At 38.7% G+C, this 20,066-nt stretch overlaps 1 protein-coding gene across 3 annotated transcripts in view; it reads left to right on the top strand.

Annotated features, from left to right (window-relative positions):
- Positions 1 to 445: 445 nt before the first annotated feature.
- Positions 446 to 20,066, top strand: part of LOC139733550 (choline kinase alpha-like) — a 37,635-nt gene continuing 18,014 nt past the window's right edge. The window contains exons 1-4 of one of the 3 annotated variants that reach the window (XM_071644355.1): positions 511 to 643; positions 10,909 to 11,029; positions 11,722 to 11,898; positions 14,885 to 15,018. In XM_071644355.1, the coding sequence (XP_071500456.1) occupies positions 528 to 643; positions 10,909 to 11,029; positions 11,722 to 11,898; positions 14,885 to 15,018 (548 nt within the window). In that variant the 5' untranslated portion in view covers positions 511 to 527. Of the gene's footprint in view, positions 644 to 10,908; positions 11,030 to 11,672; positions 11,899 to 14,884; positions 15,019 to 20,066 lie in introns of all 3 variants that reach the window. The other 2 variants (XM_071644358.1, XM_071644356.1) reach the window with 2 other exon arrangements.

Below are 20,066 nucleotides of genomic sequence, written 5' to 3'. Positions count from 1 at the left end.
CGTTCGATTCAAGCTATTCGCGTGCCCTCGAAAAACGAGCCCGAATACCCGAATAGTATACTTCTATGTGAACGCAGCCTTATGGTACTCAGAACCTGTGGGGTGTTCACGTACAAAAATCAGTGCGCGCGGCGCGGTGGTCAACCTTCATTGAAAAAGCTCAAGTCGAGCAAGTTGTGCGCGGCGGCTGCCCATTGTGGTACACACAACGTGTAACACTCATAAAGGAGTGGTGCGGTGTAAAAAGTGTATGATTCCCAAGTCTAGCATCACTAACGTTCTCCTCCTTGATGTTGAGGCATTCCCTGAAAATCTCTTTTGCCTGTCGAAGAACACCCTCTCTTCCGATATTTTCTCTTACCTCAGTCCCATATAGTGTAGTTAACGACTCAACAAGGCGACTGCGCCACGACGGGTGCAGCAGCAGCAAATTTGTAACGTTGTCGTCATCTTTTCAGAGCAACTTTCGCAGTATCTGCTCTACTACTGCAGTCCGACACTGCAAGTCTGACAAAATCTTGGACAAAATGGATGGTGCAGTGGATAATGAGACGAAACTCAAAGCTTACACATGGTGTCAAGAGTACCTCGGAGGTGTGTGGAAGCAGATCGATTTGGAGGATTTCCAAATAAAAGATTTGAGGTGAGTGAGGAAAAGGTCTTAATTTGCCATCTCGATGATCTCTGTCTAATAATTTTGTACATGGGCGTTGGTGCATATGGTGAGAGGCGTTTTCGACGCATGGTAATTGTGTACTGAGTACCGATCTTTGGTCAATTTGCGGCGTCTGCGTCCACGTCCATCGTCCATGAAACGTGCAATGTGGTCATGCGCGTTTGAAGTACAGTACTGGTGTACACAAACGTACACGTGTCATCCAATCATGTTATTGTTAAATCCATAAAAATTGATCATACTGTTGGCCTACACGGTGTGACGTGGTGAATATTGTGGCGTCCGGTCTACTCCATATCTTCCAAGTCAAGATATGAGAGACATTTAGGGGGCTAAATCTAAATTGAATACCAGAATATAAAAACGACCCAAGTCCAAATTTTAGTTATTGTCTTTGGAGAGCCGAGACCCTTTTTTACACATATCAGTCAAATAAGACAAATAATCAGTCAAATAAGACACATAGGTCCTAATCAAATAAATTTAAGTCAAATAAGTAACAAGTTAAGTCAAATACTAAGACACATAATCAGTCAAATATGAATGTTTTAGTTCTAAATTTTCTGTAATACCATGAATCCTGGCACTGGCACTATTACTGGACTTGAGTGGTTTTAGGTACTGATTTTTTTGCCTTGGCTTGGCTTCTGTAGCTTCTTTTTTTAAAACCAGTTTTCTATTAAATCCTGTGAACTTGGGACAGGGTTCTTCATTCTGTTTTTTTTTTTAAATAAATGTATTAAAGAAACCACACCAAACACCAACATCAAAGAGATTACACACCAGATGTAAGTATCACTATCAGCATGAGTAGTTGCAAGCATCAAGATCAGTCAAACAGTCATTTTGTTATTTTTTGCCTTTTTTCCTGAAAGTTACCCCAAGAATGTCATATGTGCACACATACAATATAACTGTTGCAGTAGGATGCCTTAAATTGCTGCACTTTTTTATGACTAATGATTCTTAATACAGTTGAACCTCTATTATCCGGCCTCCCTTTATCCGGATCTCTCTATTATCCGGATGCAATCTCGTCGTGATTTTTTTTTTTATAATTACGGGAAGAAAGGGGGATTCCCAACTCCTTGAGAACTCCAACCCAAACACACATGAATTACATATTACTTCCAATATGATTAACATACATTGCATCAAATTTCCTTCCAAATTGCTTACCTTCAGACATTTCAACATCCCGAAACATCCCCAAATGTAACAATGAAAAGGTTGCAGTATACACATTACTACATGTGGTACTACAATGGGCTACATCAGTACATGTGTATGTATATGTACATGTATAAAGCATCGAGTCTCCCGTATCCGGCCAAATCCCTTATCCGGATGAGCCCCGGTCCGGACTTGTCCGGATACGAGAGGTTCAACTGTACATTGGCAACACAGGGCTTGCCCTTAACTTTTTTTTTAGGTGGCCAGCCGGGCCACTTAACCATGATTTTGGGTGGCCAAATGCAATTTTAGGTGGCCCGGATGCTTTGTCAGTTTTTGATGTTGGAATCGAAGGGCTTGTATTATTGCATAATACAACAATTACTGAGTAGTAGCTTACACTGCAGACGTAAACTCTACATAACTTTTCTTAATCACCTGCCCGGTCGGGCAAGCAGATTTTCAAATTACCGGTATTGAAAAACATTTGCCTGAACAGGAATTTCACTTACCCCCCCCCCCCCCCCCCCCACAAAAAAAAAAATCAGGAAATATAAATAATGTCAAAAATCATTTGCATGTCAAGGTTTTGATGAAAAAAAGAAAGAAAGTGAAGCTGATAAAGAGTGGATAAAAAGAGAGAAATAGCCTTTTTGAGGCCAGTTATCAGGGCTTCATTTTTTAGGACTGGTACCGTGCTCCCCAGCACTCCTTAGAAATACACCTGGAGAAATAATCTATAAACTAATCACAGAGCCTCTTACTGAGACCAAGATTTTTTTTTAAACACATATTTCAAAATGCTTTTAATTGGTTATTCCACATCCCCTCTACCTGACTCCTTTCATTGTGCACTAGTGCTCATTTCACTCTGATCCTTCCCCACCCTGGCCTCGATCCCATATGGAAAAAAAAAATGGAAGAAAAAGACACGAGAAAACACACACACATAATATTGCAACACACAACAAAAATCTCTTCCTTACAGCTGTAACACCTTCCAGATTTCCGTGTTTCTATCAGGTGAAACGACATGTTTTAAGACAAGAATAAAACAACAGTAGATGTTGATTGAAACTCGACACCCATTCATGCCAGCGAGGCCAGGCTGCCATGTAACTTCAAAGCACATTCCGACAGCTGGCTGGCAAAACCACATAGCAGAGGAATTTGCGCGCGCTTGTAGATTGCTGAATGGGTGGAGGGCCTGGGAACAGCCCCTTGGTGATAGTCTGTGAGTTATCAAAAGCAGACCTTTTGAACAATTGCAAACGTAATGATACTATTTTGTCTTCCTTTTGGCCTCAAAGAAAAACGTCAAAAAGACGAGTTGAGTATCACAAATTTGTACATCAGCATGCAAAAAGATTACTACACTCATGTCATGACAAGAAATGAATAAATATTCCAAGACAAAAAACAAAGCAGCTTCGGGTACCTATAGACGGTGACATCGAGACGCCATGCATTCACCAAGCTCGTTGGGGAGCAACATGTTGGAGTTGACAGGGAGTGGTGATCCTGGAGTTTGTGAAAACTTTCCGATACTTTAATAATCTCAAAGCAAAGCTGAAGCTTCTTGTGGTCTCACGCTCAGCAAATCTGAGTGCTAATTCTCAATTCGAAGGAAGTTTATCTCTGGCCTGTTGAGTTGTTTTTGCTGAATCTTAGGAGCTTATCATGCCTGAAGTTCAAATGGAGGTTGCCAGAAATTTCATATTCACAAAGCTTCAGAATTTACTGAAACATTGCCTACTTTATTCATTTGAAATGTCAAATTTAGAGGGTACAAATCAATGTGGCTGATGATCATCCACATCCGATGATCATCCAAAAACAAAATCGCAGGAGAGTGATTTTAAGGAGCTTACATGAAAGAAATAAAGAATCATTACGTTTGTAATCCACTGGGTCTTTGACTTGAGCTATCTTTAATTACCAGTAAACATTCTTTCCCTGTTCATCTCCAACACCCCAGACAGTTCATGACCTCCAAGAATGCGCCAGTACGCGCGGTTTCTTCTGTTGATTGGTCTCTCTCTCTCTCCACCCCTCCCCATTCCCCAGTCTGGCACCTACTTGGTATCGTGGGATTTTTCTTTTTTCTGGGTGAACTTGGTGTTCACTCTTTATCTGAATTAGTGAATATGCACTGTGCTAGCGCTCTACCACAATTCATGTGGAGCACGCATAACAAGTCACCACTCGACTCACCTGCTGGCAGCTAGCTTACCGCGAGCAGAAAACGGCAGACAGTTTGTTCTGTTGCCGCTACTTTTACTGCCAAAATACTGGCTTTGTCACCACACATTATTCTGCGAGACACAAGTTGTGTATTGGAATATTAATGGACTTTCTTCTGTATGAATGTTGGTGTTGCTTTGAGTACCGGTAAGTGTTTGACAGTTACTGAAATCGTGACATCGCTAGACAGTCTAGTCGTTAGAGACATTAGTTTTAGGCTTGCGTATGCATGATTTTATGGATTTGTTGGAGGGAAAATATGGGAAGAAAGGCTACCTAGTAAGTGTGTCATGATTATTAATGGCCCTAAGGTTTTTTAGTGGCCAACCGGGCCACAGAAGGGTCAGTTTTTGGTGGCCCGGAGCGATTTTTAGTGGCCAATGGCACCCGGGCCACCGCTAAAGTCGAGCCCTGCAACATAATCAGAAAACTCAAGTTCTTGTTTATTTCTGGCATTTACATCTTAAAAAAAAAATTTCATCTGATTTGTGCAGTTTTGATGAACTTTCATTTTCATGTATTATTATTATTATTTTTTTTTTGTAAGGACAGTGTAAGGTGCCAATTGATGTAATAATAGCCAATTGATGATCATACTATTCTGTGCAACCATGAACATTTCTTGGGACTTTCATGGACTGTGATTTTAAGGGACATTTTTTTTTTAAAGAAAATTTTTCCTTTGGTAATTAAACCAAGCAGTGAGATGACTATAGAAGGGGAATAGTTGTGTTATTAAGTAGATGTCATTAAAAGCCTCAGACTTCCTAAAACTTCACTGCATCTACATGTATTAGGGCTCCACATCAGCAGTGGCTTAGCCTGGAGCCCCAGGAGCCCTGGGGGAACTAAAAATTCAATGTGATGTCAGGCCACCACATATCCTAGAAAGGTATAATTGTATCTTTTGGTGGTGTGATCAGGCTATGAAGATTCAAAATGGATATGTAACTTCCATTTATTTTAGATCACTAAAATTTGAGATTTTAAGATTTGAGTGGCCCATTCAGCCCACCAGCGACAATACATAGTAGTTAATAAATAGTGGCAAGCCCCATGCTTTGTATTCTCTCTCACTTAATGGAACTTGCATAACATGCACTGTAGACTTCTATGTCTCACTTTTTATCAAGTCTGCTTTCAATAATTGCAAGAAATAAGCTTAAGGATGTTTGTAAAGGCAAATGTGACATCTGGAAGCTCCGGACAAGACAATTGATACAATGTATTTGAATGAGGACTGATACAGTATCTTGACTTTACTGGACGAGTACATGTTAGGAACAGTGAAGAGCTTCTGTTACATCCTACAGTAAGTGAAACCACTCATAGATAACACTAAAAGATGATTGTATAATGACCACTACTGCAGTTTAAACTACAACTACTAGTCTTTTTCTTTTCTTTCCTTCTTGCTACACATGTAGTACAGGGAATAATTTTCCTGGTATCGCATCGCAATTTGCTATGCACTTTTACACCACTGCTACACAAACTATCTTTTGTGTAGCAGTTTTCTTCCATAGAAATGTACAGGATACCATGTGAAATATTGTTCATCAGCTGAAATTGCTAATCAAATTTGAGTTTGAAAATTATTCCCTGTAGTATGATTGTTCATTTCCTTTACGGAAAAATTGTATCAATTCAGCGACTGAAGAAGTGCAGTATTCTTCCAACAAATCTTCTTGACATGATGAATAGGCCTACGTGTAGTTTTCCCCTATAATCTCAACAGCACTTGCATTTCCACACAATATCCCTGTAGACTTCTCTAGTATTATTGTTTGTAACCCTGTGCCAGTTGAGACTGATTATTGATTTGGCTCTTTAAAGAACCAAAACAAAACAAAAAATTAGTAAAAAAACATGTTGTGAATGCTTGTTCAAGTTTCAGGGTAAGAAAGGTTCATATGAGGCTAAACGGAAACTGATTCTGATAGGTCACATCTCATCTGCGGAGACCACATTGTGGAGCTGATATTAGTTGCCCTGATACATGGAAGGTTATAATGTTCTTCATGGGTCTGTTACTCATGATTAGCTTTACAATGTACAGCTGTACATGCTTCCTGTGCTGAGTTCATGAGGAGGGTAACCACCCATAGTACATTCATTTAGTAGAATGGTATGCCATTATAATGTTGAACAAAACGGGGGGGGGGGGGGGGGGGGGGGGTGGAGTTCTTTACCCTGAAATATATTGCAGGGTCATGCACAACCTGACGAAGGAGTTAAATTGGCAAATCGGGGAGGTGGAAAGATCCTAGTTTGCAGACACAAACCCTTGTCAGTCGTTACAAACATTGCATCAAAAATTTGTTATAAATGTACCATTGGCACTGTAGCTGCGTCCAGCAGGTAGTACCGGTACAGTGCAGGGAATATGGTAGACACCTACAAGTGTACATGCAAAGACCCTGAAAGGGATACTTTAGCACAGCCCCCATTACAGCTGACAAGAGTTTGTGCTTGCAAACTGGAAAGATCCACCTTCTTGGGCAAACCAAGAACATGTGATTATATGCAGCCCAAGGCCCTCAAGGGGAAGGAGCTGTGCTGTGGCAAGGCATGAACTGCTTTACTGACTGCTGGAGTGTGCTCAGTGTAGGACCATGCTAACCTCTTTCAAAGGCCCCTTCACTTGTAAATGCTGATAGCGTCTCTCTCAGCGGATTACTTGACTACAGTGTATTACTTGCATCAGGGACTATCAGTCCACTTCTCTTGCAAAGTAATAAAGTTGGAGGGCCTTTGACAAAGGCTAGTTGCATGCTGAAAGACTCAGTACCTTCCTTCCCTTTATTTTGCACACATCTTGCTGTCTTGTCACCTTTCCTTGCATCTGTTGTGAGTCAATTCATTTTCACACTTCCTCTCTGGCCACTGTCTGCTATCTCCCCATCCCTCTCCTTCTACACCCCTTACTGTGTACCCCTCCACCACATGATGTCACAGTCTTAAAGGGATAGTATAGTTTAGGATGAGACCTAATTTCAGATTTCTAACATTTTTTGTTTTTGTTTGGTGAGATAATGAGAAACCTTTTGTGAAATATGAAAGAGCATGTAATTCCATGAGGAATTCAACTTTTATTTGATGAAAATTGGTTTTGAAATGGCTGAGATATCAAAAAACAGAGCGATTCTAATAAAGTGTGGGACCCACATTTTATTACGATCGCTTTGTTTTACTTTGTTTTTGGATGTTTCAGTCATTCCAAACCCGATTTCCATCAAATAAACTTTGAATTCCTCTTAAAATGGTTTGCTCTGTACTATTTCATAAGTGTTTTCTTGGTATCTCGCAAAAAGTTAAAAGCCCAACTTCTCATCTCCACCAATACTGTACTATCCCTTTAACCCCTCCTCATTCCTGTTTGATTCCCCATCGCTGCTGCTTGCCCTGTCATCTCTGTACAGCAGCTACACAACAGCGTTGCACAATTTACTTGGCTTCTTCTTCATCGCTTCTCCTTTTAGGTTGAGAGTTTTGTATGAGAAATAAATTTTGTAATATTGTAAGTGACAGTTGTTGGTCTTATCAGCAAGTAATTTTGAAAATATGGCAGTGAGGATCAGTTGAGACCAGGAACAGTATACTATGTGGATCATGTAATCTTTTTCACATTTCTTTCTTCAGGTCTACAAATGTACTGTAGGTAAACTCTGATCAGATGATTTATAAGCAAATATAATAAACAAACAAACAAAACTTTGAACAAATCAGTCTTAGGGTAAAGGGTACTGTAAAAAAAAAAAATTGCACAAATGGTAACAAGACAAGAACTCAAAAGGACAAGACAGTAGATTTAAATTTCAACTTTCACATGTCTAGGAGTACATTTGATGTGTAGTATCACAGAGCCTTTTCTTTTTTTAAAAATAATCTTTAAAAATAGACTGCATTATAATGATACACTCTGTAAACACTGAAGGGGCCTATTTTTTTCCCCTTTTTCAATAGTTTATTTTTTTTATTCTTTTTTAAATGTAAGATGGTATGATATCAGATAGGGTATTACAAACCTGTACTCACACATTGTCTCAGACAACTAAAACGCACTGTTCAAAGTAAACTGTGTGGGCACTGAGCCTTTCCAGCCATAGATCATGTGTTACATGTATTATTTAGGTGACACAACATTTGCTCAGACTGTGACATGAAATTGTTCTGGTCCTTATACTTTCTCCAACGATTGGGGGTTAGGGTTGTGATAGATTTCAGGTTTAGTTTGATGTAAGGATTAGGGTTAGGGTTATTTTTGTGGGTAGAATTTATGTTTGTATTAGCATGCTGATATTTCATGGGAGCAAATGTTGCAGGAATTAATGTCATGGCACTGTCTTATAAAGTGCAAGTTTTTTTTAAATGAAATGTGTTTTTATTTTTATCAGGTGCTATCAGCAAAGAGTTTTCACACGCAGGAAATGAGGTGTCCTTGCCAACTAATATTTCAGGTTGTATTCCATGCAACAGGTGTGTCACAAAGTCTACAGCTCATCAGTCAAGCATGAATTATCCTTACTTTCTAGAGTATTAATACCATGAACACGTGTATACCTAGCAAACAGTAGGATGGAAGTGAGCTCAAAGTCAGGTGTACAGGCTGTACATTCCTCAAAAGTGCTTTGAGAGGTCAAATAGTTCACATTCCACACATACACCATACATTGTCAAAGAAGAACTGTATAGGGCCTACATACAGTGTATGTAGCAGAAGACTACAGCAAAATACATCCAGGCCACATGAGCCCAAACATATACTCTAGTACTGGAAATCATGTTGTGGCTGGTTTGTTGTTGTTGTTGTTGTTTTTGTTTTTTAATAGCAAAATTATGTGAACCAAGTTTGCATTCAGACTTTGGCAAATTTCTCAGTTACTGTAGCATAGACAGAGACTCCAACTCTCCCGTTTTCGACGGGAGATCTCCCGCCGAAAACCCATTTTTGCAAAATCTCCCGTTCTCCCGTTTGAGATTTAATTTCTCCCGCCCTGGCTCTTTGTCTCCCGTTGGAAAGGATTCCTTACTTATTTCTATCGTGTGTTGAAAAAATAAGCCTTAGATAGCACAAGAGAGCATCTAGAACCCTAGGAACTTCGCGCTTCGCACACATCAACTTGGAGTCTCCCGTTTGCTATGGGGTTTCAGGCGGGAGAATCTCCAGATCTGAAAGTGCTTTGGGTTGGAGTCTCTGCATAGACACTGTATGCTTAGAATTTAATGCTGTCAAAGATACAATATGTAAATTACAATGTACATGTATTTCGTTTACAGACAATATATAAAGTAAGAAAACCCCCAGGTGCTTTGTAGTGCTCCGAACCAAGGAGGTCCCACCTCCCTGCCTGAACTGTACACAGCCACACATCATGCGTGCATAATGAATGTAGCCAACATCATTCAGCCATTCAGTGCTTGAGTATCTCCATTGTTCATGGATGCATGCATTGTAAAGTACATTGTCACAGTCAGTCTTACCAATGTTGAGCTTGTCAATTTGATTTTTTTCCCCATCTCTCTGTCTGTTTCACAGCTGTCTGTCTCGGCTTTGTTCATGTATGCACTCCGTTTACCCATTGCCTAGCATCAATGAAGCTTTTACTGTATGCTACACTGTGGGGAGACTGGGAAAGTCAATACAAACCAGTACACAGACCAGTACACATGTTTAAAACCTGGCATTAAAAAAAAATCCACGCATCATGTTTACACAAAAATGTCTGTTCGCTGTTGTTGGGTTTTTTTTTTCTCGGCACAGTGTTGTACAGTGGACAAGGTATTCAAGCAGCTGTAATATTAAGAATGTAGATTATACGGCATACTGCATGTCCATACTCCTTCTATACAATGTACATCGAAAATAGAACGGTGTACCTCCATCCTTGGAATAGATATTTCAATGGAGATTGTAACAGTAGCTTGAAAATGAAACCATGAAAAACTCATGTTATTGTGTTTTTGTGTTTTTTGTGCTATGAATTAAAGGAATAGTGGTTGAAATTAATGTTATATTCACAGTTGAAACCCATGCAATGAGTATTTCTCTCCTGCAGGACTATACTACATGTAGTCCTGTCTGTAATACCTCAGGCAATATCAAACAGAACACCATGACTTTTTTCTTTTAATAACAAAAAAAAACAACAACAACAAAACAATGATTACAGTACATTGTACTTCGCACAATCTTGTAGGTGGTATCAAAACGATTTATTGATACACTTGTTTTTTGTTTTTGTTTTTTTGGTGGTCTTCCAATAAAGAACATTTAACAGAATCTGAACAGAAGCATTTGAGGTAGAATGACATAAATATGTACATGTTTGACAATCTCATAGGTTCTTGCTAGCAGAGTTTACAAAGCTGATGATGTAGCAATATATTTTCTATCTCTGGCAGCAGATTTCAGATTTTTAAGTTTTTCCAATGTATTGTTGTTTGTTGAAGCAGGACTGATAATAAGCTGGTTTATTTCCTTTTGTTTCTCCCCCACTCTGCAAGCCTGTTGGTGCATTCTTTGACCAGTGTGTAGAAGAGATTGATGACAAAGTGATCCGCTGTTGCAGAAACTGAAGGGGGAAATCACATCCGAAGTTAGATGTCAGCAAGAAGAGAGAACTACACGTGCTCCTATGGATGAAGTCATATCCGGACAAGGACTGCCATACTGTGTTCTGTCTATTAATAGAATAATGTCCATAGAATTTCGAGTACCATTAGATTTCATTTTGTTCTGTATCAAACCAAAAAATTAGCACAATATTCAATTAACTCTGAAAATTTTCCTCTTGTACCCCCTCTTTCTTCAGTGACGACAGGTGCAACAACAGACATTATATTTGCAGTTTGCCGGCGCACATGGCTCCAAGATTTGGTGAACCACAGGTTGCTGTCCTGCGAATATTCAGGCGCCCTCTATTGACAGGCCAGGTTGTCTATACTATTATGTCTTTTCTCTTTCAATCAAGGTAGATTTTATTCTACGAACGGAGGCTCTGTGGACGATATGGTCTGTTATATCTTGGCCAATGAATGACAACTACCCCAAAGATCAAAAAGCACATGAAAATAAGTTTACAAAGCATCAAATCATACTCTTGTGAAAACTACTTTATCCTTAACATACTTTACTGCCATTCTGTTTCATGGGGGTTTGTGTGCTGTATGCTATCAAGTTTATGAAAGAAAAATATCCAGCATTGAATAGTGAATATAGATGAAATATTGTGAAATATTTCATCTTATGAAATATAGATGAAATATTAACACATTTTGCCCCTCATTGAAGTGACTCAATTCAAGTATAGGAACAGAAAAAAAAAAGAAACAGAAAAAGAAATAAAAAGATCTGGGTGGAAACCTGTGTCCTCTTGTCCATATCAGAAACAGAGTCCTCCAATGATCATGTCATGTGACTAGGTCACCTGATATAGCAAAGTTTGCATAGGACATATCTAAATATCCTGGCCTTGTGCCTTGGTCTTTAATGAAGTTTACATGATGGCATGTCCCAAGTGCTTTTTTGTTTCTCTCTTCCCTCTTCTTTTGTCTTTCATGCAACCCCTCCCACCAGGGCCGGTCTTAGTAACTACTTGTACTTATGCTCTCTTCCCGCTCATCAGCGTGGAACTTGCAATGGCGGGCCCCAAGAGGTCCTCCTCCGCGTTTACGGGGAGATTTTCTTTGAGGGTGAGACGCCCCTTCTGGACACCGTCATCTTCTCCCTGCTGTCTGAGAGAAGACAAGCTCCCAAGCTCTACGGCGTCTTTCGCGAGGGACGGCTGGAGGAATACATCCCGGTGAGTTTAAAACATCATTTTTGATGGATGAGCATCATATTTTTAAGGACTTTGATGGACTTCAGCACTTTATGATATTAAAGAAGCCACTACCGGTACTCTAAAAGTGGATATTTTTGCAAGGCTAATTTTTCGCGCTCGGCAGGATAAGAAGACTTTCGCCTGTTTTTAATTCCTCAGAATCAAGACATCAACTACTGGAACATAAGGCAAGCAAAAATGTGTGTGTGCTTTTATTTTTTTGAGCTAGTTTCAGGTTGCATGAAATGCGTGAAAATTTCAACACCGCAAAAATTTCCACTTTTACAGTAGTAGAATGTCCCAGAGCAAAGCATTACTGTATGTAGGTAAACATGTTTGACCCCACAGCTGAGAAACCCAATATTGGAACTACATATGAATAGAAAAGTGCTCAGAGTTAGACCCTGGGATGGTGGATGCAAGATGATAACTCTAACAAAGGACACTGCAGATGAATGATCCGGTTGAGGTCCATGTGGGAATTAGGTTTAAAGGACAAGTCCACCTTCATATACATGTGGATTGTGTGAATGCAGCAATATTAGTAGAACACATCAGTGAAAGTTTGGGGAAAATCAGACAATCCGTTCAAAAGTTATGAATTTTTAAAGTATGTGCGTAGTCACTGCTGGATGAGAAGACTACTATAGTGTATGATGTCATATGCGTACAACCGTATAAAGAAAATAAAAAGAGAATTTCACAAAACTTTTCTTTTTGAATTAAGCGAACATTTCTTCGACTTGTTACTGACATATGTTAAGGGTAATATTATCCCTCCTGCCTTCTGAAAGAGAGAAGTCAAGTGTTCTTTTGTTATGCGAGAAAAGTGAGAATATGTTGAATTTTCTTTATTCTTTCTTTATATCGTTGTACTCATGTGACATCACAAGCTATAGTAGTCTTCTCATCCAGCCTTGAGTGAGGAGAAACTTCAAAAATTCATAACTTTTGAACGGATTGTCCGATTTTCCTCAAACTCTCAATGATGTGCTCTACTAATATTGCTGCATTCACTCAACCCACATGTCTATGAAGGTGAACTTGTCCTTTAAACTTTTTGCCAGATAATTAGAAGCCACTTATATGAAATAAATGTAAAAGGGCATATAATTCTAAGAGGAATTATTTGATGAAATAGCTGAGATATCCAAAAACCCACCATTTATTAGGAACACTTTGTTTTGCTTTGTTTTAGGTTATCAGTCATTTTCAGGGAAGATTTTCATCAAATAGATTTGTAATTCCTCTTAGAGTTGTATGCTCTTTAATATTCCACAGTTGTAGTTTCTAATTAGCAGGCAAAAAAGTTAAAATCTGAATCCCATCTCAAACAAACCTAGACCGTCCCTATAAGGTTTGGGTTCTTTTCCAATTTGTCAAATAATGACAATAGCTTCCTGTGAAAGATAGATTGTCCCCTTTAACAGTTGGTGAGGATTAGATTTCAAATCTACAACAGGTTTGCTACTGTCAGCATTCTTAACCTGATACAAAATGTGCTTATCTCCCTCAAATATTTATGGGAATTACTCTTGACTTTGAAGCATCGATCGTTGTGTGACAATAGTGTGGACCCGGAGGCTTGGATTTGGTTCATTTGTCTACTTTCGGTGTTCAAAGTTCAAAGCTATATAAATCCATTCAAAGCTATATAAATCCATTCAAAGCTTTATAAATCCATTCAAAGCTTTATAAATCCATTCAAAGCTTTATAAATCCATTCAAAGGTTCTGGGAAGAGAAGTCCAGTTTGCTATGATTAAATCCTTCTTTAGTCCCCAAAACTCACATTTCTATGAGAGGTTTTAGAGGTTTATCTTCAGAACTTGGCATACAAAAGGAGAAGTACATCGAAAAAGTCTTGAATTCTCTTCAGCAAAGCTCCAAAATTAAGCTTTGCGTACTCTCAACTATACACAGATACAAGTATGTGTGTACTACTTTAATGTTGAAAAGAATCCAGACTTATGTCCAGTGATGCATTCGTCCATGAAGTGAGACCAGATTACATTGTAATAGGATATGTATACAGTAGCTACAGTAGGCTACATGCCTCTTTTCGTAGCCCATTGTTCAAGACAATGTAGTATGCTGTCAACCAGAAACATGTACTAATTGGAGCTGACTGCCTATTTGGTATCATGAAACTTTCGTGAATTACTTACCATAAGTAAATTATGAGTATACTACTTCAAAATGTAAGTAAATGAAATACAATGTTATCTGTGAGTACATTGTATTTGTATTGATGTCTGTTAAACACAGAACTTGCATTAGATTCCAGGAGCAGTTTATAATCATGTGTGATCGCCCATTGGATCCCTACTGTTACAGCAGGCGATGCAAAGCAACTTGATCATGCCTGGAGGGTGTGCAGCATTATACTGTCATTCAGTTCTTTGCATGGACAAAGAACAAACAAACAAACAAAACAAAAACATGTGCATACATTTTACCACATTGCTAATCGTTTCTCATTGTGAAACTAGTCAAAGTTCTGTGCATGCAAAAAAAATAATAAAATAAACAAAAATCTGGTTTTACAATGCTTTGCATTACCTGCTGGTTTGAGGAAATCAAATATCATGTCTCACGTGAAATTAATATGACTGACCGGGCAGTCTGGACAGATAGTAGGCTGTATAGAGATAGAAAGGTTCAGTCTTTCAAAGTTGTAAAACTGATATTAATCAAGGCTTCCTACTGGCACTGGTCCAACGGTCCCTGACCAGTGAAAATCACTGTCGGACCAGTGACTTTTTCAGGAATAGAAAAACATAGAAAAAATGGGTATGTACTGGTGTGATAGACCGGTTGGACCAGTAGAAAAAGTGAGTTAGTGTGCAGCCCTGAGTAAATAATAGTGATATTGACTAGAATGTCCGTCAGTAATGATAAGATCAAAGTTAAATTGGTAAAGATTCTAAATCAGTATTTTGGTTCTGTCTTGTCTCTGCCATTAGTCCCGTGCCTTGAGGACAGAGGAGCTCTCGGACCCACAGCTCTCCCAGATCATCGCTAACAAGCTTGCCTGCTTCCACCAACTTCAGCTGCCTCTCTGCAAGGTGCCCAGATGGCTGGACCAGATGCTGGACAAGTGAGTTTGACCATTCCTTCCTCTTCACCCCCTGTCCAGCTTGAAGGGATTGTATAGTGTTTGTTGAGACCTCAGGTTTCTAACATTTATTTTATGAGATGAGAAACCTCTTTTGATATGTGAAAGAGCATATATCTCAAGAGAAATTCAACGTTTATTGGTGAAATTTGGTTTTGAAATGGCCGAGATGTCCAAAACAGAGTGATCCTAATAAAAAGGTGGGACCTACCTGTTATAACCATATCTATGTTTTACTTTGTTTTGGGTTGTCTCAGCCATTCCAAAACTGCTTTTCATCAAATAAATGTTGAATTCCTCTTGAACTTACATGCTCTTTCACATTGGTGACAGCTCTCGCCTCATCTCCACCAATACTATACCATCCCTTTAAACCTGTTTGTAGTGAGCACTCAAGGGGGAAAAAATACACGACGAACAAAACCCTTAATTAGCCAATGTAGATTACTCCTGCTGTGAACAGGTTAATTGATGATGTGATTTTGACCGGATGGGCAATGGTGTGAAATGACTGTATAAGCTGTTATTTTCACGTGGGTTTAATTTCACGACTAAAGCCCGCCGCACACTACACGATTTTGCCCCGATTCACCGGTCTTAAGACCTTAAGACTAGAAGTGTGACGTCAGAGTCTTGCCATTTTCTAGTCGTACGACTGGGTCTTAGCGCCAGTCGTAGAGATTTGACATGTTGAATCTCTACGACCAGTCGTGAGCTTTCAGCCATTCACAATGCAGCAAAATGTAAACGCGCGCAGTGCGCACTGCGCGCGCTTTACAGTCGGGTCGTATAGTGTGCGGTGTCCGGTCGTACGACTGGTCTTAAGACCCAGCTTGGCTTAAGACTTTAAGACCAGTCGGATCGTGTAGTGTGCGATGGCCTTTACTCGTGGACCGTGAATTTAACAACATGCGAAAATGTCACCATACCCTAGGATAATAGGGCACTTATGGTAAGCCTCGGTGTCAGGTCATGAAAACAGCATCTTGCAAAAATGTCTGTAACCTCCTACCTCGCGAAATGTACAGTACCATGTTATTGGGAATTATCATCCATGATACTAAAATAAATTATGCTGCCAATGATCTTGACATTCAACTGAAGTTCAAGTAACCTTTTAGTCTCCAACCTTTCATTGTCAAGAAGCCTTTTTTTGCTTTTTTTAGGGAGATATTTTGTTATTTGAATTGCTGGAGTTGGCTGCGTAATGTGGCGAAGGGGTAGGGCTCTAATCAAAAGAAGAAAAATGCTCCCTTTTTTATAGTTAAATTTTTCCTACATGCAGAACAGAGGGAACAATCTGTGTGAAGTGCACTATGCAAGAGCCTATATTGTAATAGAACAATAAAGTTGTTCATGGGTATAGCCAGCATTGTATAGAAACTCTGTGAGGTTGCAGCAATTTGCATTAGTCAGCATTACTTCAGTCCACTTTTGTGTGGTTTTCTATCAGAATGATCAATCATCCAGGCTGTTTTTATCTTTGTTCTTCTGGGTTTTTTTCATAATTTTTCGGGATGGGCAAAATCTAAGTGTTTGATCTTGCGTGCAATCAGATGTACTACAAAGTTGTTAAAAAAGATTAAAATAACTTTTCACGTGCTTGGAAAAGTACAAAACCTTCAATCTTTGGGTTATGAGATTTATTGTGTACACCATGTACTCAATATTTCCCATTGGCAGTACAGACTGAGGTAGACAATTTATTACCATGGTGGATTATTGTGCAGTGACATCTCTCTATAGTAATAACTGCAATATTTCTCAAAACTTCTGTATTTCAAGCTGGAGTATCTTGTCATACATGATCATACAACTCCATGTTCAATTTGGCCACAAAGATATTTAAACAGTTTTAAACTATATTTTTATCATGTTTAAAAGATGAGATTTATCCAGGGTAGAATGCAATCCTGGGTTTTAGGGGACTAAATTATAACCCAGGATTACCAATCAGTGTTATAGTGCCATGTGACTGCTGAAGATAGGCCAGTGATCAATACATAGCCATTTTTCTTTGTTAGAGTCAGCGTGAAAGTCATTTGCCTCTGTTGTGTGACACACGGTGTGTGGTGTAGAGCTACAGGTTGAAAGTCACCTTCAGTGTAAAATTCCGAAGATCAAGAGTTTGTGTGAGGACAGAATATTTACCGAAGTGAGAAAACACGTGCCGAGCCACGGGGTAAGGAAGGGGGTGATTTAGAGTGTAATATGAGACAGAGTACTATGCACTTTTCTCTCACTCAGCTGCTCTTTTCTGAATGCACAACAAATTTTGTTTAGGCATGACTAGATTGTATGACCATACCTTTCAATAATGGCTTTTCTCCGTCATTAGTGAGATTGGATAGGTGTGTAGAAAACGTTGTATTGAAGAGGAAAGTGTGTGTGTACCAGGGTAAACTGGAGGGCATCTATGTGTTGGTGTGTGTGTGTGTGTGTGTGTGTGTGTGTGCATGTGTATTGTCTCGCTGTCTCTGTATGACTCTATATGTGTATGTGTTTGTGTACGTGTGTCTAGCTGTCTGTGTGACTGTGAACCTCAGTACTTTCTGTTTGTTTTAATGTATTTTATGTTTCTTCTAATACAAATGTGTGCGTTTGCATTCTGTTTGTCTGTATGTGTATCCATGTTGAGATATAATTTGTATTAAAGGAATGTATCAATACTTCCACACACAGCAAATTTTTCTCCAAATCACTGAACATGCCCACATAATACGGAGGAAAGTGTGTGAGAGTAAGCTTTCATGCAGAGTATTAAGCCTATGATATTACAAATGTATTACACATTATGCTCCCCAAATCAGAAGTCTTGGTGCAGAAAGATATTTGACCCCCAATCTATTCACAAGGTTAAAGGGATGTACAGTATTGGTGGAGATGAGAATTGGGCTTTTCACTTTTTGCGAAAAACACTTATGAAATAGTACAAAGCATACCATTTTAATAGGAAAAGTTTACTTGATGAAAATTGGGTTTGGAATGACTGAAACATCCAAAAACAAAGTAAAACAAAGTTATCATAGTAAAAGGTGGGTCCCACACTTTATTAGAATCGCACTTTTTTGGATATCTCAGCCATGTCAAAACCAATTTTCATCAAGTAAAGGTTGCATTCCTCATGGAATTACATGCTCTTTCATATTTCATAACAGGTTTCTCATTATCTCACCAAAAAATGTTAGAAACCTGAATTTGAGTCTAAACCAAAACTATACAATCCCTTTAAAGAAAAATACACACTGTAAACCAATTAGAGAGCTTGTGAATGAGTTTGCTTCTCCCCACTAAAGAAAAAAAAAAATACCAGTAGTTTAAAAAAAAAAATGCCTACACAGGTTCCAAATGTTCCACACTCCAGTTAGCTTAAGAGTTGAGGATTAAAGTACACATGTATGCATTTTTTATTTGCATTTTACTTCTAAGGCATTTACCTGGCAACGAGTGAGGCAACTGGAAAAAAAAGAAGGAGAAATGTTCAATGCTTTAAACCCATGCTACCTAAATTGTGCATCATACATGTATGTAAATTGAATCATGCCTTGCATGGAATAGACTGGGGCACATCTCAGAGTTATCTACATTTGTACTCCCATGTCACCAGTTCTTCCTTCAACATTTTGGGCTATCTGACCTTTTTCTGTCTGTATACTGTAAAAGTGGAAATTTTCGCAGTGATGAAATTTTCGCGCATTTCGCGCAACCAGAAACTAGCGCAAAAATAAAAGCACGCGAATATTTTTGCTTGCCATGTGTTCCTGTGCGTGATGTCTTGATTCCGCGGAATTAAAGGACAAGTTCACCTTCATAAACATAAGGATTGAGAGAATGCAACAATATTAGTAGAACACATCAGTGAAAGTTTGAGGAAAATTGGACAATCGATGCAAAAGTTATGAATTTTTAAAATTTTTGTGTTGGAACCGCTGGATGAGGAGACTACTACAGCTTGTGAGTCATATGCGTACAACAGTATAAAGAAAATGTAAAAGAAAATTCAACATATTTTCACTTTTTTCGCATAATAAAAGAGCTCTTGACTTGCCTCTTTCTAAAGGCAGGGGGAATAATATTGCCCATAACATTTGTCGGTAACGAGTCGGGGGAATGTGTACTTTTTTCAAAAGATGGAATTTTGTGAAATTCTCTTTATATTTTCCTTATATTGTTGTACGCAAGTTATTCATACACTGCAGTAGTCTTCTCATCCAGCGGTTGCTGCACAAAAATTTTAAAAATTCATAACTTTTGAACGGATTGTCTGATTTTCCTCAAACTTTCAATGATGTGTTCTACTAATATTGCTACATTCTCTCAATCCTTATGTTTATAAAGGTGAACTTGTCCTTTAAAAACCCGCGAAACTCTTCTCACCCGGCCAAGCGCGAAAAATTAGTCACGCGAAAATATCCACTTTTACAGTACTGGTGTGTCTCTCTTTTCTGATGATACCTTTGTCTAGACATACTCCTGAAGGTGACTTTTTTTCAAGTGACCTGTGTAGGAGAATAAAATACCAGTCACCAAAGTCCTATTTGTCAGTTTATCATTTTCTCATTTTTTGCTCCTAGCTGTGTTTGTGTTTGACTATTAAAGGACAAGTTCACCTTCATAGACATGTGGATTGAGTGAATGCAGCAATAATTAAGTAGAACACATTCTGTGGGAGTGTGAGGAAAATTGAGTATTTCATTTCAAAGTTATGAATTTTAAAAATTTCTGCTCAGTCACTGCTGGATGAGAAGACCACTACAGCTTGTGATGCCACGTGTGTACAATGATATAAAGAAAACAAAGAAAATTCAACATATTTTCACTTTCCTCCCATAACGAGAGAACACTTGATTTTCCTTCCTTCAGGAGGCTGAGAGAATATTACGCTTAGAATGTATGAGGGACAAGTCAAGGAAATGAGCACTTTTTTTTCAAAAAATAAAATTTGTGAAATTCATTTTATATTTTCCTTTTGTTGTTTCATGCATGTGACATCATACACTAGTCTTTTCATCCAGCAGTGACTGCGCAGG

The sequence above is a fragment of the Diadema antillarum genome, unplaced genomic scaffold (genome assembly GCF_040938485.1).
Source record: "Diadema antillarum isolate AM-2024a unplaced genomic scaffold, OU_Dant_1.0 seq00000481_RagTag, whole genome shotgun sequence".
NCBI classification, from domain to species: Eukaryota; Metazoa; Echinodermata; class Echinoidea; order Diadematoida; family Diadematidae; genus Diadema; species Diadema antillarum.
The sequence above is the reverse complement of the archived record's forward strand: the minus strand, read 5'-3'. Positions and strand labels throughout refer to the sequence as shown.